The sequence below is a fragment of the Sorex araneus genome, chromosome 2 (genome assembly GCF_027595985.1).
Source record: "Sorex araneus isolate mSorAra2 chromosome 2, mSorAra2.pri, whole genome shotgun sequence".
NCBI classification, from domain to species: domain Eukaryota; kingdom Metazoa; phylum Chordata; class Mammalia; order Eulipotyphla; family Soricidae; genus Sorex; species Sorex araneus.
Window position 1 is genome coordinate 199,816,757 of NC_073303.1, and position 24,774 is coordinate 199,841,530.

The 24,774-nt window shown below is 58.5% G+C and overlaps 1 protein-coding gene across 3 annotated transcripts in view; it reads left to right on the forward strand.

Moving 5' to 3' along the window:
- Positions 1 to 24,774, forward strand: part of DOP1B (DOP1 leucine zipper like protein B) — an 83,236-nt gene that overhangs the window by 52,869 nt on the left and 5,593 nt on the right. For 2 of the 3 annotated variants that reach the window (XR_008628465.1, XM_055125470.1), the window contains exons 19-32: positions 1,885 to 3,448; positions 4,366 to 4,477; positions 5,165 to 5,353; positions 7,929 to 8,051; positions 8,428 to 8,562; positions 11,123 to 11,178; positions 13,842 to 13,946; positions 14,037 to 14,103; positions 14,420 to 14,564; positions 16,540 to 16,631; positions 16,820 to 16,929; positions 17,017 to 17,163; positions 17,947 to 18,008; positions 18,474 to 18,602. Coding sequence is in view for 2 of the 3 variants with exons in the window: in XM_055125470.1 (XP_054981445.1) it covers positions 1,885 to 3,448; positions 4,366 to 4,477; positions 5,165 to 5,353; positions 7,929 to 8,051; positions 8,428 to 8,562; positions 11,123 to 11,178; positions 13,842 to 13,946; positions 14,037 to 14,103; positions 14,420 to 14,564; positions 16,540 to 16,631; positions 16,820 to 16,929; positions 17,017 to 17,163; positions 17,947 to 18,008; positions 18,474 to 18,602 (3,036 nt within the window). In the remaining variant the exon portion in view is untranslated. The remainder of the gene's footprint in view (positions 1 to 1,884; positions 3,449 to 4,365; positions 4,478 to 5,164; positions 5,354 to 7,928; positions 8,052 to 8,427; positions 8,563 to 11,122; positions 11,179 to 13,841; positions 13,947 to 14,036; positions 14,104 to 14,419; positions 14,565 to 16,539; positions 16,632 to 16,819; positions 16,930 to 17,016; positions 17,164 to 17,946; positions 18,009 to 18,473; positions 18,603 to 24,774) is intronic. The other variant, XM_055125471.1, reaches the window with a different exon arrangement.

Sequence of the window (24,774 nt, forward strand, 5' to 3'; positions counted from 1 at the left end):
GGTGACAGGCTCTGGAAACTTTCAGGGACTTGTCCAATTAAGAATCAAGGGGCTGGGGGCTGGAGCGATAGCACAGGGGGGAGGGCGTTTGCCTTGCACGCAGCCGACTTGGGTTTGATTCCCAGCATCCCATATGGTTCCCTGAGCACTGCCAGGGGTAATTCCTGAGTGCGGAGCCAGGAGTGACCCCTGTGCATCGCCGGGTGTGACCCAAAAAAAAAAAAATCAATGGGCCAGAATGATAGGACAGTAGGTAGGGCGTTTGCCTTGCACACAGCTGATGGGGGTTCGATCCTGTCATCCCATATAGTCCCCCAAGCACCACCAGGAGTGGTTCCTGAGTACAGAGCCAGGAATAACCCCTGAGCATTGCCGAGTGTGTCCCAGAGAGAGGGGGTGGAGGGGGAGGGGGGATAAAAGGGGGTCCCAAGGGACAGTACAGCAGGTGGAACCCGGGCCTTGGACGAAGCCAACCCATGTTCAGTCCCCAGCACCCCATATGGTTCCCTGAGCTCTGCTGGGAGTAATCCTGAGCACAGAGCCAGGAGTGAGCCCAGAGCCCTGTGAGTGTGCCCCAGTTTTCCCACACACACCACCACCAAGAGAAAAAGAAGAATAATCAGCGAATCAGAACTTGGGAGTGCTCAGCAAAGTGATATGTTGTATTCGCTAATAAAATCAGTTTTTTTTGTTTTTTTTTTTTGCTAACAAAGGCAAGTTCAGGGTTTGAGGAGACAGAGGACTGAAGCCCAGGCTCTGTGGGGAGCCTGGGTTAAATCCTGGCCCCCCTGAGCAGTGCTGAGAGGGGCCCCTGGCACCATGCTGGATGCAACCCCCAAGCCTCCCTGGGTATGGCCCCCAAACCTGAAAGCAGAAAGGAAATTCTCTTCTCCTGTTTCAATGACAGTAACGGGTCCTTGGGGTCAGAGATAGGGGGCGGAACGCTAGCCTGCCATGTGTGCTGCCCTGATTTGATCCCCCCATGCCACCAGGCATGTCCCCAGTGGCCCTGAGCTCCCCTCAGGGCAGCCCTGGTAGAAGTGAAAAGGCCCAGGAGTGCTCAGTTTAGGCACGCTGTGAGAGGCAGGTCGGTTTTGAGGACAGAAGGAAACCCCAGTGTTCCCTCCCTAGAGTTTACTCTCAGGAAACGTGCTCTGCAGCAGTGTGGGCAGCACCCGAGCCAGAGCGGTGCCCGCTGCAACGTCCCCTTGACCCCCCCAAGCTGGAGGTACGCACAGGACACTTGCATGTGCACCCCGTGCTCTTTCCCGAGAGGGGAGGGAGACACAGGCGAGCTGCAGTTCCCTTTTGGCTTTTTGGGTCCCACCCGGCAATGCTCAGGGGTTCCTCCTGGCTCTGCACTCAGGAATTGCTCCTGGCGGTGCTCGGGAGACCATCTGGGATGCTGGGAATTAAAGCCAGGTCATCTGCGGGCAAGGCAGACACCCTCCGTGCTGTACTATTGCTCTAGTTTCTTTTGCTCTTGGGGGTCAGGGGCAGTCCCAGCACTGCTGAGGACTCACCCTCCCGGCTCTGCGCTCAGGGATCACTCCCGACCATGTGGGGTGCTGGGGCTCGAAATCTGAGTGGAACCATGTGGGAGGCAAGAGCTCTGCCTGCTGCCCAGTCGCCTCGGCCTATGAGCGTTAGCTTTCTGGACACTGGCCTGTGGCTCCAAGACAGAGGTCGTCCTTGTAACTCGCCTCTCGGGCCCTGACGTCCTCTCTCTCTCTCTCTCTCTCTCTGTTTCTCTCTCTCTCTCTGTTTCTCTCTCTCTCTCTGTTTCTCTCTCTCTGTTTCTCTCTCTCTCTCTCTGTTTCTCTCTCTCTCTCTCTCTCTCTCTCTCTCTCTCTCTCTCTCTCTCTTTCTCTCTCTCTCTTTCAGAAGACTTGCAGCGCTGGCTGCACCGGAAGAAAACGTCTTTCCAAGAGGCAAGTGGCGCAGCCGAGCCTCCGGAAGGCGGCATGGACGAGGCCGTGCCGCTGAGCCAGCTCACCACGGTGGACCGCGAGGCCATCTGGGCCGAGGTGGAGAAGGAGCCGGCCAGGTGCCTGCTGCCGGGCCGCGCGCCCAGCGAGGACGACCTTCCTGGCTGCGAGGAGCCGGCCGACAGCAGCGAGCACACGGAGTCGGCCGACACCTGCTCCAGCCACACGGACAGCGAGAACACGTCCTCCTTCTCCTCCCCGTCCCACGAGCCGCCCGAGCTGAGCGCTGAGGAGACCTGCTGCGCCCCGGTCGTCACCCGGCCGCCGCCACCGCCCCCGGGGGACAGCTGCGTGAGCCTGCGCCGCGTGGACTCGGACAAGACGCAGGCCTCAGAGTCGCTGTCCAGCGACGAGGAGGCCGAGGTGGAGCTGCAGGCGCTGGCCTTGCCCCCGGGGCGGCCGGCGCGGGAGCAGCGCGAGGGCCTGGAGGCCCTGTTCAAGCACATCCTGCTCTACCTGCAGCCCTACGACTCCCGGCGCGTGCTCTACGCCTTCTCCCTGCTGGAGGCCGTGCTCAAGACCAACCCCCGGGAGTTCGTGGAGGCCGTGTCGGCCACCAGCATGGACACCAGCTCCACCGCGCACCTCAACCTCATCTCCAACCTCCTGGCGCGCCACCAGGAGGCCCTGGTGGGCCAGAGCTTCTACGGGAAGCTGCCGCCCCAGAGCCCCCCGGCCTGCCCCCACCCGCTGCTCATCGAGCTGCTCACCTACCTGTGCCTCAGCTTCCTGCGCAGCTACTACCCCTGCTACCTGAAGGTGGCGCACCGCGACGTCCTGGGCAACCGCGACGTGCAGGTCAAGAGCGTGGAGGTGCTCATCCGCCTCGTGACGCAGCTGGTCTCCGTGGCCAAGGCGGCCGAGGGCGCGGGCGCCGACTTCATCCACGGCCTGCTGCAAAGGTGCCAGCTGCAGGAGTTCGTGCTGCTCTCGCTCTCGGCGTCCATGCACACCAGCCAGCGGCGCCACGGGCTGGCCGCGGGCACGTCCGCCGCTCCCGGCCGGGACGAGGGCCTCCTGGAGGAGCGCCTCATCAACCTGGGCCAGGAGCAGGTCTGGAGCGAGCACCCGCTGCAGATCGAGCTGCTGAAGCTCCTGCAGGTGCTCATCGTCCTGGAGCACCACCTGGGCCAGGCCCGCGAGGAGGCCGAGCGGCAGCCCGAGCTGGCCCGGGAGTGGCGGCGGGCCGTGAGCTTCCAGCAGGCCATCGGCGCGAGGAGCTACGTGCAGCCCCACCCGCTCACCTCGCAGGGGCTGCTGGTGGCGGCCGTGGTGCGCGGGCTGCAGCCGGCCTACGGCTACGGCATGCACCCGGCCTGGGTCAGCCTGGTCACGCAGTCCTTGCCCTACTTCGGGAAGTCGCTGGGCTGGACCGTGACCCCCTTCGTGGTCCAGATCTGCAAAAACTTGGACGAGCTGGTCAAGCAATATGAGAGTGAGTCTGTGAAGCTGCCCGTCAGGTACGGGGAAGCCAGCCCTGCCTCCCGCCTCCTCTGTGTGTCTGCGGGAACAGTCGGTTTGCCGGTTTGCGGGGCCTGAGTGATAGCACAGCGGGGAGGGCGTTTGCCTTGCATGCCGCCTACCTGCGTTCAAACCCCGACATCCCATATGGTTCCCCGAGCACCACTAGGAGTCATTCCTGAGTGCAGGGCTAGGAATAACCCCTGAGCATCACTTGGGTGTGACCCAAAAAGGAAAAAAAATGTCTTCAGCATAATCAGAAGTCCATGTAGCATTGCCAGGAGAGGTAAGGCTGAGATGTACAGGTCCTTATTTTGTTTTTGTTTTTTGTTCTGGGGCCACAGGTGGCAATACTGGGGGATTATTCCTGACTCTGCACTCAGGAATTAACTCTTGATGGGGTTCAGGGGATCGTATGGGATGCTGGGGATTGAACCCATATTGGCCATGCACAAGGCAAGCACCCTCCTTGCCACACTATTGCCCGGGCCCCCGCTCAGGTCCTTTCTTAACTTTCCCTTCCTTCCTTCCTTTCTTTCTCTCTTTCCTTCTTCTTCTCTTTTGGGGGAAGGCAGCTGTTAGGCGCCTCACCCAGTTTACTGCTGATTCTGTGCTCAGGGAATCACGCCTGGTGGATGCCATATGGGAAGCCGGGGGTTGAACCCAGTTGGCCATGTGTGAGGCAAGCACTGTACTTCCCGCTTGCCCTATGGCCCCGACTCCATTTTTACCTTCAATCACTTCTGAAAAATGTTCTTCCATTTTCAGATTTCTGTCAGTAATTCACAGATTTTGTAATTACAAAATTTGTAAATTTTGTCCCCCCAGGGAAGTAAAAAAATAAATTTTTATTTATGTATAAACTTGAGAGTTGAGGGGACATTCTCAAAATCAGTGTGTTCTCTCTCCACCAAAGCAATACCTCCAAGAGGGAAAACGTTTCTCCGGATTACCCGCTCACGCTACTGGAAGGTCTGACAACCATTAGTCACTTTTGCCTTTTGGAGCAACCCAACCAAAACAAAAAGGTCAGTTAATTTGTTTTCCCAAAGATTGAGGCATTATTTTACATGTTGCTTTATTGGGTTTCATTGGGATCTGACTTTCAAATCAGAAAAATCTTTATAATAAACAATGTGCATGTTATTGCAAATGTAGATGAGCATGTAAACATATGCAAATATATGCAAACCATGCCCCCTGTCTTGGTCTTGCTGGTACCTCCCAGTGTTTCTCAGTAATGGGGGATACAGTGTAGAGACACTCGCTTGGTCTGAGGCCTAGTTTGATCTCTTCCCCCGTGTATATTTTGTTTGACCTGGTTTTATCTTTTGTTTTGTTTCGTTTCTTTGGAAAAGTCTTCCCTGAAGCTGTCTTAGCTCTGGGTGGCTCTCCCCTCTGAGGAGAAATTTGAGAGTGTGCCCCATGCTTTGGCTGAAGCGTGGAGAGATTTGTCCTGGGTCGCAGCCGACTTGCAGCCATCACTCTTTGGAAGCAGGCCTCGGCTCTGCACCCGGAGGCATATGGCTTCAGAGCACACCTGGGGCTGCCGAAGAAGCCCTGCGTTAGGCCACAGCACGCTCGCCCTGCTGGCAGAGAGGGGCCCAGTGTGAGGCCGTGGCCCCGTCCCGTCCTGCTGGGTGGAGAGACCAGCGCGGTGTCGCCGCCCTGCTGGGCAGGTGCAGCAGGGGCTCAGGGCGCCTTCTCCTTTTCAGACGGCGGCCGTCAGTGACCCCAGCAGCTTGAAGAATGCCAAGAACGCCATCCTGGAAGAGCTGCCCCGGATCGTCAGCACCATGGCTCTCCTCTGGAATGTTCTCAAAAGGGAGGAGACTCAAAAGAGACCCGTTGATCTTCTCGGAGCCACCAAGGGGTCCTCGTCCGTGTACTTTAAGACCACCAAAGTGAGAATCCTTCCCTGTGCTTTCGTGACGACGGCGTGCAGGGCTCCGGACCTGGGCATGGCCTTGTCCTTGTCCCACGCACTGAGTCCTTTCTTTCTGGGGGTGAGGGGGCGGGGCCATACCCAGCAGTGAGACTTGGATCCTACCCCTGGCTTTGTGCTCAGGGACACTCACGGCTGGGCTCGGGGGGAGGGGGGAAGGCAACCCCCACGTCCTCCCCAAGCTTGGTCTCACCTAGGGTTTGCCGTGGCAGCTACACACCGCCATGCTGAGCAGATGATGTTTGTGGTGTATTGCAGGGCGCACAGAATGGCTGGGAGTTGTCTGTTAGTATCTGTCAGTTACCGCGTATTGTTCTTTTCATCAAGGTCTCAGTGTCAGGCCTTATTGTTTTCACCCTTTGGGACCCAGCGTTTGTTTCAGGGTCACACCGAGCAGTGCTCAGGGCTTACTCCTGGCTCTGTGCTTAGGGCTTATTTCTGGCAGGGCTCATTGCCGGGGGCGTGTGGGGAAACCATACGGGCCCCCAGGGCAGCTGTGTGCAAGGCAAGCGCCCTCCTCGCTGTACTGTCGTTCTGGCCCCGGGCCCCAACATATGTGACTCATTAACTTTGTTGGCAGAGACACAGCGGGATTCCTCGTGTTTCTGCAGGTTTGCAGGAACGGCCTGGCCAGAGATGGGAGGGGAGAGAGGTCGGTGTTGGCAGGTTAAGGGACAGGCCAGAGCAGTCACTGGCCCTTGTGCGAGCACAAAGGTGTCGTGTTTAGAGTCATGCCGTGCTGCAGTTGGCATGACTCTAAACACGTGCCTTCCCCGAGAAGGAATATTTAGCCCCGAGAAGCGAAGCTTTCTGATTCCCTCTCCACCTGGGTCAGTGCCTGCCGCCTTCACACGGCCACTCCAGTCTCAGGGTCACGGACAGGCTCCTCCACTGGCCCAGCTGCAGTTTCCTCTCGTCACTGGCAGATTTAACCCCGCACAGTGGTCCCGTGAGGGTGTCCGCAGGTAGAGGGGGCGCGCCTTGCATGGACGGCATGCTGTCACCCTGTCCGTGAAACGCGGGTGTCCAGAATGTTCTGTCCGTTGCAGGCGTGTCCTCGCAGGGAAATCTGCTGTGTTTCACGCTGCCACGGGACCCTGCTTAAAGGCCAGGTCTTCTCGGCACGAGGTTCCGCCGCGGCCGGCGCCCTCTCGCAGCCCCTGTGTTCTCTCTGTGGCGTGAGTCTGCCGCCTGGGCTGACCATGCGCTCCTCGCTGAAGCTGGGGGAGCTCCTGCCGCTGGGCCTGTCCTGCAGGACCCCTGAGGCCCAGGGCGGGGGTCCTCACCACCCCCACCCGCAGGTGGAGAGGGAGAGCTTCCCGCATCTGTCCGGCGACGTGAGCACTGTGGGCCAGCAGCTCTGAATGTGGCGCAGGGGCCAGGGTTCGGAGGGTCGTGCCTGGTCGCTGTGTGACAGGCCCCGTGCTCACTCGGGCTCCTTTATCAGAGACAGACCACTGGTCCGGGGCGTCCCACATGCAGAAGGCCTGGCTTCCGTAGCCGGCGTGGAAAAAAAAAAAATAGTCCCAAAGGAGATTAGTTATGTGCAACGTTCCCAGCCCAAGACGAGAGGCAGGTGAGCTCAGTGAGTCGATGATAAAGGAGAAGCGCTGCTCGTGCTTCCCGGCTGCCGCCAGTGCTCACAGCATCAGCCCGGAGCCCGCCGACTCGTACCCTGCCGGTACCCCCAACAAGGCGAGGGTCCGCCCGCCTCTGCCTCCTAGCACCCCGTAAGCGTGGCAGACCCGGGCTCCACGGGGCACTGGATGCTTCTTTGGCTTTTCTGCCCAGGGTTGGTCAGCGCTAGGGCAGCCTGGAGGAGGTGGCTGTGCCTCAGAACAGAGCCTGTGCTGTTCCCCACCCCCACCCCGGGCCACGTGGTGTGTGCGCAGAGCTCAGCCTTCCCCAGGGACTGGCCACCGAGCCAGAGGAAGATGGACAGCCAGTGACCGAGTGGCCTGCAGGCCAGGGAGCCCGGCCGTCTGGGCTCTAGCGGGGGAAGGGTGGGGAGTGATGCCCAGGGCCCCCGGGGGAGGCTTGTTTACCCGTGTATGTCATTATTGACTCTCAGCTCTGGCTTGGGGCTCACGCGTGGCAGCCTTGGGGGGGTGTATGTGGTGCCAGGGGGGAGCCCGGGCCTGCTGCATGCAGGCAAGTGCCCTTCCCGCCATACTGTGACTCCAGCCCCTGAGGATTCATCGTTAGTGGGACCCGTAACAAAATCAGCGGGGTGACAGGACGGGTGTCTTTGGGTTTCCGTAAATTGAGTGACGGGCGGAAGTCCTTCCTGGGCCGATGGAGACGAGCGGGGCCGGCCTGATGCTTGTTGCCCACCCGCTGTCCTCGCCCGCTCCCGAGCCCCTGCCGTGCGTGCTGCCCCTGCCCTGCTCAGTTCGCTGTGGATCCCGCGGCCTCCTGCTTGGCCCAAAGCCTGTCGGATGGGTTCCCATGCCGCCCTTTGCACAGTCCCTGTGCCCCGCTGAGCTGAGCCCGGGCGCGACTCTGCTTGAACTCTCTTTCTCCCCATTTTCCAGACCATCCGGCAGAAGATCCTGGACTTCCTGAACCCCTTGGCAGCCCACCTCGGTGTGCAGCTGATGGCCGCGGTCGCGGCGGTGTGGAGCAGAAAGAGAGTCAAACGGCACAGTAAGACGAAGGTGAGGCGGCCGGTGAGCGCTGGGGCCCAGTGCCACCAAAATGCATCAGTGCCAGCGGCCTCCCTCCTGTCCTCTCCAGCCCCGGCCCACCCTCTCCCTACCCCCGAGACCTGTCTGTCGGGAGCCCTCTTCGCGCTGACGCCTGTTTCTGCGGCTCATGCCTCTCTCCTCCTGCCCCCTTCCCTTTCACCCCCAGTGCCAGAGCAGACCTGGGCCTGCCTCGTGCTGCCCCCTTTCGCGGCTGAGGAGGCCTCTCCCCGCTTGGACGTTAGGCTTCAGGGGGTCCAGCAAGCCCCTCTCCAGCGCGCCCTGCCCCCCGCGCTTCTGGCTCTTATTTCACCTGCCAGTCACGAGTTGCGTGTTGGTCCTCCTGCAGATCCTCCCGGCGGCCAGCGTGGCCCAGCTCACGCTGGTGGACCTGGTGTGCGCGCTCGGCGCCCTGCAGACGGACGCCGTGCTGCAGCTGGTGAAGGAGGTGGTGAAGCGGCCGCCGCCCCTCCGCGGGGACGAGGTCAGCGCTGCCCGAGGGCTGTCGGGAGGCGGTGGGCATGGGGGGGGAAGGCGCTGGACGGCGGTCACGAGAACACATAGGGAAGGGGGGTGCCGAGCGCAGTTGTGTGTGCTGGACCGTGGGGGAATCTCGGGAGTGTCCCTGGCGGTTCTCATCAGCGGGCGGTGCCCCCCTGAGAGCCTGAGGGTGGGCTGTGCTGGCAGGGGCTACGGGCCCCCAGGGCATCAGCCTTGTCTTCCTTCCTTTTCTTTTTTCTGCTCTTGGGGCCACACCTGGCGGTACTCAGGGCCTACTCTGACCCTGCTCAGGGGTCACTCCTGGTGGGGCCCAACGGATCATACGGGGTGTCAGGGCTGGAACGTGGGTGGGTCGTGTGCAAGGCTGGCGCCCGACCTGCTACCCTGTGCTGAGCCTGCTGTCGGCCTCGGCGGCAGGACACCCTGGCTTGGACACCCGTCCTGCCCTCAAGCCGCTGCTTGGGTTGGGACAGGAGGACAGATGGCACCGTGAGGCCAGTCTGGGGACCCTCTAAATGCTGCGGGCATTGATGGGGAATTGACCTGGGGGTGTCCATAGCACCTCAGCCACAAACATGTTCAGTCAGCGACTGGGTGGCAGCACCGTGAGTCATCCGTGACTGACGGACATGCCTCAGGTATCAGGAAAGTCGCCTTCCACACTGGCGACCAGTCCCTCTCAAAGCAGGTGGCCTCTGGGCCCTAGCGGTGCCCGTCTACTGCCACAGTGCTGTCCCCACCCCTTGACAGGCCTTCTCTGACAGTCCCCGGGCCTCGGGTGCACTGAGCTGCGGAACCCTCACACGGCTTGATTTTTTGTTTTGTTTTTAGCCACACTCGGCAGTGCTCAGGGCTTGCACCTGCTCTGTGCTCAGGGATCCCTCCTGGCGGGCTCAGGGGACTGGAGGGGGTGAGCCCGGTGGGCCGCGGGCAAGGCCAGCGCCATTTCACCGTGTTATTGCTCCAGCCCCCACGACCCAATCTCTATGGATATCTGCAACTTCCTGCCGTGCATTTGTTGTTTGGGTTTTTTGGTTTTGTTTTTGTTATTTTTAAGACCCGGCTCTCATCGGGTAGCCAGGTTTCTGGCTGTTCAAATGACAAATTGCTCTCTGTGTCCGTGTCTGGGCAGGGGGGAGAAGACAGCCCCCTCCTCCCAGGCAGAGGCGCCTGTCGTCAGCTCGGAAAAGACTTGCCACGAAGACACGCAGCAGAATAGCGCCTCAGGGAGTGCGAGAGGCGCAGGGGTGCAGAGAGGCCCCCCCCAGCAGACCAACCTTCAGCGTGCGCAGGCCACTGGCAGGGGGAGACTCCCCTCCTCGTTGGGGCGCGGCAGCCCCCGGAGGGAGGGCACCGAGCTGCTTTGGAAGGCTGCTGTTAGTTTTTTTCCTCCAAGCTGCTGCAGGGTAGACGAGGGGTCACTGCTTGGGGGGGGCATTAATGGGGAGGACTTGGAGCTTTGCAGGGTGCCTGGCTCCCCCATGTGACCAGGCCCCACCCCTGGCGTCCGGTGGCCTTGACTCAGGACCGGGAACTGGGGCCGGGTGCCTGCTCCCTTTTCAGAAGCTGGCTCATCTCTCCCGACGTTTCCGGTGGTCGTGGGCGGTTTGCTTCTCCCCTGAAATGCGCTTCCACGGGCCCCTCTCTGCCTGCCTCAGTCAGTTTAGTTCCTTAGCTCTACCTTGAAAACGTCTGCAAAGAACTTTTGGCAAGCCAAGGCAAGCGGTTTTTTTTGTTTTTTTGTTTTTGTGGGTTTTTTTTGCTTTTTTGGGTCACACCTGGCAATGCACAGGGGTTACTCCTGGCTCTGCACTCAGGAATTACTCCTGGCGGTGCTCAGGGGACCATATGGGATGCTGGGATCGGCCACGTGCCAGGCAAACGTCCTACCCGCTGTGCTATCGCTCCAGCCCCTCAGGACAAGCATTTTGAAAACCGATTTCTTTTAAGCAGTGTTAGCCTCGCAGGGTTTGGGGGCCACCATCGGGGCTGGGTTTCAGGGACTCCTCCAGCTTGGACCCCCGAATTGGGGTTACCACTGAGCCCCCACTCTCTCTGGGGAGGGCCTCGGCTGTGGACCAGTCTTCCCTGCAGGCTTGTTCAAAGCCAGGAGTGGGAATCATGTGATCCGGGGGCTGGTACAGAAGGGAAAAGAGTGGCCAGGCTTCATGATCTTGGGAACCCCTCGCCAGGGGTCCTTCATCCCCTTTTGGCACCGAGACTCTCACTGAGCACTTGGCTTTGCTGGGATGGGGATGCTTCGTTTTGTGTATTTGGTTATTTTACGGGGCCCTCCCAGCGGTGTTCGGGGGAACACCAGCGTCACTCCCAGGAGCACCGCTTGGAACCAGCAGGGCTGGGGTGGGGGATGGGAAGGTGAGGGGCACCCTGTGGGGTGGGGGTCAAACTTGGGGTGTTGTGGGGAGTGGGAAACAGCTGCCATTCTCTTGCCCTCCTCCCCCAACCCCCAGTCTGTTGGTTTTGCGTTTCAGTCTTGTTTTCCCCCTGACTTTGAGTAACTTGAATTTCATTTCTGGTTCCAGAAATCACCCCTTGTGGATATTCCTGTGTTGCAGTTTTGTTTCGCTTTCATCCAGAGGTAAGGCTGCGGTGTCAAGCCTCCCGCGCTCACACGGGTCGCTGCCTCCGTGTCTGACTCAGAGCTGGGGAGGGGGAGGGGGGCTCCGCCCAGCAGCATCCCTTGGTGCTATCTTCACTACCCCTGAGCCACCCTGCTGACCTGCCTTTCCTTTTCCCCTGGCCTGCCCTTCCTTTTCCTGCTGGCCTGCCTGTCCTTTTCCTGCTGGCCTTCCCGTCCTTTTCCTGCTGGCCTGCCTGTCCTTTTCCTGCTGGCCTCCCCTTCCTTTTCCCAGAACCCCGAGCTGGTGGTTTAAGAGCTGTGAGCGTTGTGCCGAGGGCTCTGCCATCAGAGCTTCATATGAGGCCTGGCCAACTTCTTGTTTTTGCTTTTTGGGCACACCTGGACATGCTCAGGGCTGGGGCTACTGCCAGCACAGTGCTCGGGGGGGCTCTCTCCTGGTCGTACTCAGGGGACTGAGTCTCCTGCAAGCAAAACCCGCGCTCCAGCCCACCGAGCCTTCTCCCTGGCTCCATAACCTGGTCCGCATTACACGGCTCCCACAGAGCGAGAGAGGGACTGTAGACCCCTTTGCAAGCGGGGCGCGCCTGCTGGGGCACTGGCCCGTGTCGAAGCTTGGGCTCACCGCTAGGACGCATGTGGCACCGAAGCCCACCCCAGAGAGGCTCGGTGGGGCTTCCCTGGGGCAGCAGGAGGGCGAGGACACCAGGTCCCCGTCTCCCGGAAGCCTGGGTGTCCCCGGCCATGGTGAGGAGTGCCAGGAGGAGGCACTGCACGGAGCAGCCGCAGGGGAGGGTAGAGGCAGGGGCCTCTCCTCGCCAGGACTAACGCATGTTGTCACTCGGGCAAGCGTCCCATCTGTCTGGACAGTGACATCCGCACTGTCCTAGCAGCTTCAGGTGAGATCTGTGTCCTATGCCAAGGCCACCTGGGGCACTGGGACCTGAACTAAGGCCCGGTGGGCTCTGCTCTGCCCAGCTGAGACTGGCCCCTCGGCAGGTGACCCCTGACCTGACCTTGCCGCCCTTCTCCTGGTTGGCTCCAACTGCCAACAGCAGCGTCTCACTTACAGCTGGTGTTTGAGGGGCCAGGGCAATAGGACAGCAGGTCGGGCCTTGGCGCTGCTGACCCAGGCTCCCTCACTGGTATCCTGTATGGTCCCTCGAGCCACCAGGTGTGGCCCAAAAACCGATTTTTAAAAATCTTGTTTCTAGCAGCAGAATCCCAGGTCCCCAGACTCCAGGTGGTTGCCTGTGCAGTTTGCATAGCTAAAAAGTGAAGGACATTGTGAGAGCGAGCACAGCGGGGAGGGGGTTTGCCTCACAGTGCTGACCCAGCATCCCGCATGGTCCTCTGTGCACGGCCAGGAGCAGTCCCCGAGTGAGAGCCAGCATTGGCGGGTGTCACACCCCGCAGCCTCCCAAAGGTGAAAGATAATCATGGGCCGAGGATGAGCCTCACTCATGTGTGTGATGGTTAGGGTTCAGTGCTAGTACTCCCCACCCTAGCAGAAAAAAAGAATATATATGTTTATATATGTGTATATAATATATATGTATATGTCATCAAAACAAACAGGTCCCCTATGTTTGTGCCCACCTCGATTAAAAACACTCTTTGAGACCAAGGTTTTATTTTATTTTATTTTATTTTTTTATTAGTTTATTTTTAATTAGAGAGTCATCGTGAGGGTACAGTTACAGATCCATACATCTTTGTGCTCATGCTTCCCCCATACAAAGTTCAATAACCCATCCCTTCACCAGTGCCCATTCTCCACCACCCGTAAACCCAACATCCCTCCCCCCCTCCCCAATCCCGTCTCCCCCCACCCCACCCTGCCATTATGGCAGGGAATTTCCTTTTGTTCTCTCTCTCTGATTAGGTGTTGTGGTTTGCAATAAAGGTGTTGAGTGGCCATTGTGTTCAGTCTCTAGTCTGTATTCCGCCCGCCTCACCCTTCCCCCACATGACCTCCAACCACATTTTATTTGGTGTTCCCTTCTCTGAGTTACCCAGAATGAGAGACCAGCCTCCAAGGCATGGAAACAATCTCCTGGTACTTATTTCTACTATTCTTGGGCGTTAGTCTTATAGTCTATTATTCTATATTCCACAGATGAGTGCAATCTTTCTATGTCTGTCTCTCTCTTTCTGACTCATTTCACTTAGCATGATACTTACCATGTTGATCCACTTATATGCAAACGTCATGACCTCATTTTTTTCTAACAGCTGCATAGTATTCCATTGTATAGATGTACCAGAGTTTCTTCAACCAGTCATCTGTTCTAGGGCACTCGGGTTTTTTCCAGATTCTGGCTATTGTAAACAGTGCTGCGGTGAACATATAAGTGCAGATGTCATTTCGACTATAGTTTTTGGCTTTTCTGGGATATATTCCCAGCAGTGGTATTGCTGGGTCAAATGGGAGCTCAACCTCTAGTTTTTTGAGAATCGTCCATACTGTTTTCCAAAAGGGCTGAACTAGCCGGCATTCCCACCAAGCAGTGTAGAAGGGTCCCTTTCTCCCCACAGCCTCTCCAACAGCGGTTGCTTTTGTTCTTTTGGATGTGTGCTAGTCTCTGTGGTGTGAGGTGGTATGAGACCAAGGTTTTATTTTGACTGTTCACACGAGCGTGTTTTTCTGCGTTTCCGAGCAGGCTCCCAGGAGCAGCCTTGCAAGAGAACTTCCCTTCCCTGCTGGGCGTGTTCAAGGAGTCTGTGCAGCTAAACCTCGCTCCCCCCGGCTACTTTCTGCTCCTCAGGTACGAGGTTCCTGGCACTCGCCTCTGGGACGGGGGTCCGGGCGCTCGCTCCCGGCAGTGGGCTGAGTCTCCGCCCTCTCGTCCCCACAGCATGCTGAATGACTTTGTGACGAGGACGCCCAACCTGGAAAGCAAGAAAGACCAGAGGGACCTGCAGGTACAGGGTGCGGGCATGAAGCCCCCATCTCTACGTTTTCCTTCAAACATGGCCCCTTGGGGGTGGAAAGTTTGTATAGCAGGCAGGGCACTTGTCCTGCCAGCTCCGCATCCAGCGCCACATACAGCCCCCCAAGCGCCACCAGCCACGAACCCTGAACCCAGAGCCAGGAGCAAGCCATGATCACCGCTGGGTGTGGGCTGACCCACCCTCCTGCCCCCCAGACAAATCAGTGTCGCCCCCTAGAATCGCCCTGCAGCTGCGTGTTCCTGAGGGTCCCGCTTCAAGCTCTCTGCTCCTCTCCCCCTCCCCCCAGGAAGTCACGCAGAAGATCCTGGAAGCCGTGGGGAACATCGCCGGCTCCTCCCTGGAGCAGACCAGCTGGCTCAGCAGGAACCTGGAGGTCAAGGCCCAGCCCCAGGTCGAGCTGGAGGAGTCTGATGCCGAGGAGGAGCTGTGTGGTGAGTGCGGCCAGAGAGCCGGGCGGCAGGTGTAGGCTCTCCCTCCACGGTGATGGCACAGCGGAGAGCACACTTGCCTTGCACGCAGCCTGCCCGGGTTCGATCCCCAGCATCCCACATGGGCCCCCGAGCACCAGCAGGAGTGATTCCTGAGTGCAGAGCCAGGAGGAGTTTCCCCTGAGCATCCCCGGGTGTGACCCAAAAAAACAAAACTAAAAGCAAATTGTCCGAGGGCCCCGGATGTAGCTCTGTGGGAGGCGTGAGGCCCAGAGTTCTACTCCAGCACCACCCAGAGCCCCCAGCACAGTGTGTGTGACCCCCCAAAAGCACTGACCACACAGGGAATGGGGGAAGCTCCAGGGCGGGTGTTTCACCTCGAAGCCACCTCAGCCGGTGCTCATTCCGCGTGGGAAGAGCCAGATCCTGCACGCGGTGTCGAGCACAGACCTGCAAGGCTTCCCACACGGAAGGCAGGCCGCCCGTGGCCGCAGGCATGCTCCCGCCCGTGGCGTCCTGAGGGAGTGACGCGTGCCACCACTCCCGCCTGACCCCACCTGAGTCCAAAGGGGCTGTTCACGAGACCCCTCAGTGCGTTGGTGAAGGGGACACTGACTTGGGTAAAAACCAAGTTGTCCGAAATTATCGATGGGTCAGACGTGGTGAGGCCCTGGCTTCCGGCCTGGCACCCCCAGAAAAGGCTGCGCGGGATCAGCGTTAGGTTTGCTGAAGAAGAGCGTTTCCGAGTGGGCCGTCGAGCATGGTTGGGCGGGCGTGACGTGCTGCCTGGCTGGCAGAGCAGGGGCCACAAAGGGTGACTAAGCAGGGCACTGGGCTAGGGAAACAGCAGAGAGAGCAGGAGGCCGGGACACCACCCTGTCGAGGGGAGACGCTCTCCCGACGCCCTGGTTGAAGGCGCAGGGGGACAGCCGCTGGCGAGGAAGGGACGGGAAAGGCCTTGAGGCTTGTCGGTCGGAGAACCAAGGTTCGAGTTCAAGAAGGCGAATACTCACGCGTGCTTGGATGGTGATGGGGCAGGTTAATGCCAGAGAAGGAGGGAGCCTCAGAAAGCAAACGCTCAATGGCCATGGGGCCCACTTGACCGTCATTGGCCTTGCAGCGTTGGCCTTGCGTGGGAGCCAGGGGCGGGCACTCCCCGAGACAGGGCAGAGAACCTGCGCATGCGTGTTCCCGTGGACTCAGCTGCGAGCTCCCGCCAGAGCTCGCTACCGGTCAGTAGCAGGTGCGGTTATCTGGGGAGACAGACCGATGGCTGGTTCTCGGGCAGGATGACGCAGAATCAGGCTGGAGATTTGGAATCGGTCCCTTTCTCAAAAGGGACTTTCAAGACTTGGGGTGATGGGCTAACCTGAGGGTGATTTCACGGTGGCGGGGTTCTCTCCAGGGCATTTAGCTCTGCACTGTTGTTTAAGCACGTCGTCAGGGTTAGTGTGGCGTTTTCCTAGGGGGCAGAGGGCAGTGGAGCAGCTCCGGCCCCAGTGATGGCGGGTGGCTGAGGGCGCGGGCTGCAGGACCAGCGTCTCTGCAAGGGTTTAGGGGACTCGGGGCAGGCTTGGGGGCGTAGCTGAGCAGGGAGATGGGATGTGGCCCCCGGGCCCGGGAGCTTTGCTTGCGGGAGCCCCTGGTTCAGTCCCTGGCCCCAGCAAGTCCTCCAGGCGCCACCAGCAAAGATCCCATCAGAGCACTTTGTTGGGAGGGAAGCTGTGGACAGGAAGACGGGCGGGATCGGGGGTGTGGGTGACACGGGAGGGCTCTGCTGGATGGGGAGCAGAAGCGGAAAGGCGAGGGGGCTGGGGCTGAGGAAGTGGACAGACTCCCAGTTGACCACCTGGAGCCTGGGCACAGAAAGAGGATCCCATCCAGGTGAGAGGTTGGGGCCCAGGCCGAGTGGGGGTGGGCATGAAACGTTGCCCCCCACCTTCCGCCTCTCCTGGAAACACACCGCCTCTCTCTGCAGACGCTGCTGACACTGCTGCCACCACGTCAGCGATGGTGTCCTCGTCCGCCCCTTCCGTGTACAGCGTGCAGGCCCTCTCTCTCCTGGCAGAGGTACGCGAGGCCCGGACGGGCCCGGGAGCCAACGGCGCCTTGGCGAAGCTCAGGGCTCTGGGGCGGAGGGCGGGGGGGCCGAGCCACGGGGCAGACCCCCCCCCACCCCCTGCTGTGGCCCCAGCGTGCCCTTTTGGTGACCGCTTGCGGACTCCCCACCTCCCTCTGCTCACGGCCTCCTTCCTCAGGTGCTGGCCCCGCTGCTGGACATGGTGTACCGGAGCGACGAGAAGGAGAAGGCCGTGCCCCTGATCTCCCGCTTGCTCTACTACGTTTTCCCTTATTTGCGCAACCACAGGTACAGGCGCCTTCCCTGGAGCGGTCGGGACTCCCTCCCCGCCCTGCCCGCCGCTGACCTGGCCCCCGCCCTCCCTGCCCCCTCTAGCGCCTACAATGCGCCCAGCTTCAGGGCCGGCTCGCAGCTGCTGAGCTCACTGAGCGGCTACGCCTACACCAAGCGGGCCTGGAAGAAGGAGGTGCTGGACCTGTTCCTGGACCCCGCCTTCTTCCAGATGGACACCTCGTGTGTGCAGTAAGGAGCCGCCAAGCCTGCCAGCGTGGAGCGCGGGGTCAGCCCCCAGCAGCTCCCCGTCACGCGCGCGCTGACCCCCTCCCGGGGGAGGGATCCTTTGGGATCCAGCTCCCCTTTCGCCCGGGGCTCCCATCTCCCTCCGTCACGGGCCCACAGAGTAGCCAGCCGCCATGCAGACAGCGTGTCCCCCGGACACCGTGGCCTTCTCACGAGACCCTGGGCCCGGCCGGGCAGTGGACAGCCGCCGGGGGTGGGAGGAGATCCTCCCAGTGTCCTGTGCTTCGAGGTCAGCCAGACCCTGCAGTGGGGCCCCCGGGCCACCTGAGCCTGGGCGTCACCCTGCCATCCTCTTCTGATTGGGAGAGCCCAGCAGAAGGCAGCGGGTCTGTGCTCACCCCTCCACCCCCAGAACACGACCCACCGACTCAGGAACAATCCCCCTGGGAGTGCGCACATATACACGAATGCGCGTGTGCACGTGTGCGTGCACGTGAGCGACCTTGGGCAGACAGAGGAGCGTTGGCAGTAAGCTCAGTCAGGGAGGGCTGACTGGTGGTCATCATTCCCCGTCTCGTCCCTTCGCCGCTCCCCTTGTGGTGATAAAGGAGCCGCTCTCGCTGCATGCCCCCGCCCTGGAAGCCGGAAGCTGGGTTCCCCGACTTCTCTCCTCCCAGACGGCCTTTGCGCTGCGCCTCCATGGGCCGCGCTCTCCTTTGGCGGCTTTTCGTCCCGTGGCTGCTCCCTGGCGCGTTGCCTTGATCGGGGCTCTCTCTTCCTCCCCAGCTGGAAGTCCATCATTGACCATCTGCTGACTCACGAGAAAACAATGTTCAAGGACTTAATGAGTAAGTGCAGGGCTGCCTGCGCGGACGGCACACACCGCAGCATCGAGGCCCGGCCCGGCCCAGCACCCCACCGGTGCCACCCAGGGCCCCCTGAAAACTCCCCTGCAGCTTTCCCAGGAGACGCCCCTGAAAAGCACTGACCTTGCTGTCGGGATTCACAGGGGAGCCCGCTAGACCCTCCGGTCCTCTTCTGAGGACCCCATCATTGAGCACCGCTAAAGAAATAGGATGGGGTGGGGGGCTCCAAGAGGCCGTGCTGCAAGCCAGAATGCATGCTTTGTGCACAGGAGGCCAGGGTTGGTTCGACCCCTGGCTCTGCCCCAGGAGCAGCCCCTGAGCGGCCCTGGGTGTGAGTCCAGACACAGGAACTGTGACGGGCACATATGCCCCCGTCGCTACGGCCCGTAGGGAGCCGGTGTGTGTGCCCCTCACTCGCTGACAGGCGCGTGTGCTCTGTTCATGCAGCCATGCAGAGCAGCTCCCTGAAGCTCTTCTCGAGCCTCACCCAGAAGGCCATGCTGCTGAAGCGCCAGGCGTTCGCGGTCTTCAGCGGCGAGCTGGACCAGTACCACCTGTACCTGCCTCTGATCCAAGGTACGGCGACACCCCCTGCCTCACCTCGCCAGCTGCCCCACACCTGGCATTGGGGGGCATGGGTGGGGCCCCGGGGTCCCCTGGCACCTTGGGGCAGAGTGACCCGCGGTAACCAGGACTCCCAGAGCAGGACAGCTTTGGAAGTGTCTCGGGAAGTCTGAAACTTCACATCAGAAATGAGATCAGGGGGCTGGAGCAGTCGCACAGCAGGCATTGGCTTCTCATGCGGTCCACCCGGGTTTGATCCCCAGCATCCCGTATGGTCCCCTGAGCACTGCCAGGAGTAACCCCTGAGCGCCACCAGGGGTGGCCCCAAAACCAGAGAAAGAGTTCAGGGAGAGAGCACAGCGGGTAGGCCACTTGTCTCGCACACGACTGATGCAGGTTCAATGTACAGAACCACATGTGATGCCCTGAGCCCACCAGGAGTGAAACCCGAGCCCTGCCAGGTGTGGCCCCAAAACAATAACAAGAAAAACCTCTTTTACTTCACGATTTAAAGAAGCAACATATGTCCTCCTGGCGCAAATCCCCCTCTCTGGTGTTGGCTTAAATGCTTTCTGTTTTGAGGTAGGTGTAGGACCCGCTGCCGTGGCCCCGACAGCCCCACCCCCGCGTCCCTCTGTGGCTTGCGCTGGCTTCCTGTGTGTGCACGGCCGCCTTCCCGCCCCGCCGCGGGAAACCAGGCCACTCGGCCTGCACCCTGGGCTGGGGGTGTTGGTCTGATAGGGTGAAGTGACGCGATACAGAAATTGTGGGACACAGCATCACAAGCTGGCTGAGAACTCAGTCTGTCCCCCACACACACACCCCGGCCCCCGCCAGTATTTCCTCACTGGGCTGCCTGGCTGCCTGCTCCGCGCCCTGCCCCACCCTGCCCCACCCTGCCCCGGAAAGCCCCTGCTTGGCGGATCTGCAGTAGATTCAGCTTTCTGGGATTTTTGTGCTCTGTGTGATGCCTTTAAGGGCCCCGAGGCAGGCGGGATACATCCACTGGTGTCGTCCACTGGTGGTGTTCTTTTGTTGTTGTTGCTGTTTGTTAACTTGTATTTTGGGCCACACCCAGTGGTGCTCAGGGTTTACTCATGTCTCTGTGCTCAACGATCTCTCCTGGCAGGACCCAGGGGATCGTGTGTGGTGCTGGGAGTCGAACTCAGGTCTGCTGTGTGCAAGACCAACACCTGATCGCTCAGGCCCAGAAACCAAATTCTTTTGTTTGATTTTGGTTTTTACTTTTTTTTTTTTGGTTTTGTTTTGGGGCCATACCCGGAGGTGCTTCTGATTCTGGGCTCATCTGTGCTCCAGAGGGTCACTCATGGTAGGGATCAGATCAGGGGACCGTGTGGGGTCCCGGAGGTCGAGCCCAGGTCGGCTGTGTGCAAGGCAGATGCCCCCACCTGCCGCCTCATCTTTTCTGATGAGTAATATTCCGTGTGCGGATGTACCAGAGTGTGCCCTTTCCCCTCCCCTCCCAAAGGACATTGGGTGGTTTCAGATTTTTAATGACTCCTAATAAACCCTCGTGGAACATTCACCCAGAAGAGTTTGTGTGGGTATGGCCGATACCGTTTCTCCAGAAAGGCACAAGGGCCAGCTTTCTGGACCCTAAACGAGTCAGTGTATGTTTTAAGTTCGTAAGAAGCTGCCAGACACGTGTCCAGGATAGACGTACCATCAGACAGTTCCCACTTCAACAGTCATTCGAGCATCCTCCTCTGGGTGCCCCGAGGGTCTGTAGACAGGGACCGCCTTCCCTCTCATTCATGATTAGTAATTTGTGCCTTCTCGCTCTTTCGGTATCACTGGCGGCTTTTCAGTCATATGGGCCTTTTCCAATGCCCAGCTTTCAGTGCTTGTTCTCGTCCGGAGGGCGGGGGAGGGGAGAGAGGTATTTCCTTTATTTCTGGTCACATCTGTTTTTTTCTTTCCCGGTGCTTTGCCTCGTGTTGATTTTGTTCTTTCCGCTCCAGGTAGGAGTTAGATGATTGATTCCAACTGTTTCTTCTTCCATGATGGAAGATTCGAGTACTATAGACTTTCCTCTCAGCAATACTTGAGCAGTGCTTCAGCTGTATTTCACTAAAGCTGAAATCTTGCATTTCTATTTCCAGTCATTTCTTTGTTTCTACTTATTCTGATACTTTTACTTATAGGAGGGGGCACACCCATCAGTGCTCAGGATTTATTCCATGCTCTGCACTCAGAAAAAACTCCTGACAGGCTCTGGACCACATGGGATGCCGGGGATCGAACCCAGGTCAGCTGAATGCAAGGCAAATGCCCTACCCACTGTACTATCACTCCAGCCCTGCTAAGAGAGTTGTCACTGAATGAAACTTACTTAGATGTGAGAGGACAGAAAGAGGAAATGTGTTCAAAAGAGAACAGGGGTGGGGGGGGGGGCTGGAGCGATAGCACAGCGGGTAGGGCATTTGCCTTGCATGCGGCTGGCCCAGGTTCGATCTCCAGCATCCTGTATGGTTCCCCGAGCACCGCCAGGAGTACAGGAGTAACCCCTGTGCATCACCGGGTGACCCATAAAGCAAAAAAATAGAGAGCAAGCAAGAACACGGGCTTCTCCAGAATGGAAAAAGCAAGCAGTGAGCCATAGAAACCAGTAAGCAAGATGCGTGTGCAAGGGAGAACTCGGGCTTGAAGGGCAAGGCCTGTCTCCCAGGCATTTAAAGAAGATCTTTCATGCTTCAACTGGCCTTGAGGCTCTGGATTTCCTAAGATCTTGCCCGTCCATGAAGCTCTGTCTCCTTCTGCAGAGAGAGTATTCTCGGTGGCATGTTCAATTCATGGAGTTTCTGTACTCTCTCCCTCCATTCTCTTCTGGCGTGTAGAGGCTCCTCTGATAGGACTGCTGTGAATCTTTCTGTAAGGTCTTTATTTCACCTGATTGCCCTGAGGATTCTGTCTCTGGCTTTGGCTTTTGTTATTCTGAGGACAACATGCCTTGGAATATTCCTTTGTGAGTTAGTTTTGCTGGGTTCCTTCAGGCCTCTTGCCTCTCTGCCTGTAATCCTCAACTCTAGGAAGTTCTTATCTTGTGATTTCTTTACAATTTTTATATGTTTCATTTTCATAAAAGTAGAAAAGTTCACTACAGGTAATATTCAAACACCAGTCCCACCACAGAGCACCTTCCCACCACAATAAGAGGGAAGTGTGTGAAGGTTGTTTTTTGTTATGGAACCATTTAAGCCCATATATAAGAGAATGGATTGGATTGATAGCTAGCTCCACAGGTAGGGCATTTGCCTTGCAAATTATTCCTAGTCCCTCTCAGAGAGCCTGGCAAGCTACCGAGAGTATTCTGCCCACATGGCAGAGCCTAGCAAGCTCCCCGTGGTGTATTCGATATGCCAAACACAGTAACAAGTCTCACAATGGAGACATTACTGGTGCCCACTTGAGCAAATCGATGAACAACAGGACTACAGTGCTACAGTGCTAATATAAGAGAATAGAAGCAAGTATGTTAAAACCAAGCAAATGTGTGCTACTTTTGGTATGTAAGTGGGCTAGGGTATAAGAGGTTGTGCAGCTGCAAATGCAGCCATACGCTCCAGGACATTCTGCAGTGCTCTCTTCCAGGAGCTTTAGTTAATAGTCTCTGGGTCTTGGCCGTTGATGAGATTGCATGGCACCAGGGGCAGTTTGTGGGTGTGACTGCCAAGCTACTGGAAAACTGGGGAGCAAGGGGAAATAGGCCCAGTCCCAATCCAAGTGGGCTTGGAGATCTCAGTCACTGGTCCCACATACCTGGTTTTTTCTGCCAGTCCCCTCTTGAGTGAGGCTCATTTCATCATGTGGAAAGTGGCCTTGAGCATGGCGACGGTTGGGTTCTGGAGGTTTTCCGCTGCCGGGGTTCTGCTTAGGGCAAGGAGGGAGACTCAACCCGCACCCCTTCGAGGTGCCCCAGTGAAGACAGCCTGGCGTGGGGGCAGGAGATTCTGCCTTGTGATTTCAACTATTGTTTCTTCACTGAATTTGCCTTCCTGTTCTTCAAGGACTCTGGTGATTCTTATATCGTTCCCCTTGAGCCCATCCCATAGTTCTGTGGTGTGTTGTCTATTGTTCATTTCTCTTCAGACTATTTCCCACCTTCCTTTTTTTTTACTTTTTGGGGTCACACCCGGTGATGCACAGGGATTCCTCCTGGCTCATGCACTCAGGAATTACCCCTGGCAGTGCTCGGGGGACCATTTGGGATGCTGGGGCCTGAACCCGGGTCGGCCATGTACCAGACAAACTCCCTGCCCACTGTGCTATCACTCCGGCCCCCGCCTAGGACTTCTCATTGGTCTTTGGCATCTCCCACCACGCTCTTCATTTCTCCTTGTAGCTTTCTCATTTCGGCTGTCATACTTGGTTGTGGCTTGCTGACAGCCATGCCACGGTTTTCTTCAGCTCAGTCCCCGTGGTGTCATAAAGGCATTCTCGGAGGGTCTCCCGAGCTGGCCGGTGCCGGGCGAGGCATCTGTGATGCTGTTCTCACCGAGCCTGGCGGGCTGCTGTGCGTCATCCCCAGCGGGTTTGCTCTGCTCCCGCGGCGCTCGGGGAACCCGGGTAGCTCGCTCCCCCTCCCCCTCCCAGACTCTGAGCAATTAGGCTGGGAGTCGCTCTTTTTCTGCCCTGCCCGTCTTCTCCCAGAGGTCGGAGGTGTAACTGTGGGCTGTGTGAGGTTGCGTGAGGAGTGTGCGGCCACTTGCTTCAGAGCCAGGGGAATCTGCCCCCGGTGCTCAGAGTGGTCGGCCAGGAGCTCCATCTGCCCATAAGGTGAGGCGGCCGCAGGGCTCGGGAGCCCCGGAGCAGGCGCCGAAACAGCAGAGGTCCTGCTTGAATGCCTTTTCAGTCTTCCATGTTGATTTATTTAAAGTGTCTTCCCGGGGCTGGAGTCGAGCAGTAGGAGGGTGTTTGCCTTGCAAGTGGCGGACCAGGGTTCAATCTCTGGCATCCCATATGGTCCCCAAGCACCGCCAGGAGTAGCCCGTGAGCACTGCTAGGTGTGCCCCCAAATTAAAAATGTATTCTCAGTATCGCTTTAAATAGCGTTCACTGAGGTTGTGCAAGGGGTTACACCATATTTACATAATGTGCGCACGGGGCATGGTCTGTTGGGTTGACTTTTGGACCCCATTTAGGATGCTTTTCTCTTTCCCTGGAATGTGTGAGATTTCCTCGGTAGCAGTACTGCTTTTTTCGCCCTTGTGCCACCTTGGGGACTTCCTTTGACTCTGTTTGAGTCTGTCCTTCCCTCCTTCTTCCCCCCGTCTGCTCTTGAGCTCACCAGTGGGTGTTTCCGGTTTTGTTTTGACTCTGAAATTCCCCTTTGTTTTTTTGTTGTATTTTCTATTTCTGTGCTGAGAATTCCCATCTCATTCTTGTTTCAAATGCTCTTAGTTGAATACGGAGTGTTGTAACCGTCAGTGTTACACCGGTGACCGCAGCCCCTGTGTTCTCTCCTCATTGGGATCATTGATCTTGCCTCGTTCACACTGAGGCTCTCGGTTACTATATTCTGTAAGGCTCAGGCTGGAATAAAATTGACGTACAACATCTTGGTGCAGGGGGAGGTCCAGGAACATGGCTTAGCGGCAGAGAAAAAGCCCCAGGGTTCTAGCCCTGGTGTCATGTGTCTCCTGAACATTCTGGCCTCGGCCTGACCAGCCTGCAGCACTGCCAGGTGGGCCCCTATAATAGCAACACATTCGAATCCCGAAGCCGGGGCTGGAGCGAGGCTGGAGCGAGGCTGGAGCGATTGTCCGGCGGGGAGGGCACGGGCCTTGCATGCGGCCGATCTGGTTTCAGTCCCCAGCACCCCATGCAGTCTCCCAAGCCCGCCAGGAGTCATTCCTGAGTGTAGACCCAGGACTAAGCCCTGAGCACTGCCGGGTATGGCCCCCAAACCAACAGAACAAACCCAGAAATCTCGCAGGCTGGAGAGATAGTGCAGGGGTCACTTCTGAACATTGCTGAATGTGGCCCCAAAACAAACCAAAAATTCCAAAATCTTGGAACTGCTGCCCGCCCCGCCCCTCATCCCCCATTTCTGCCCACCTCCAGTAATAGCCCTCTCTGATTCTGGGGGCCTCACCGGAGCCCCGCCCACAAGTCCCGGCCTTCCTCGGCCCCTTCTGTCTTCCCATGGTCGACGTGCTTTGTT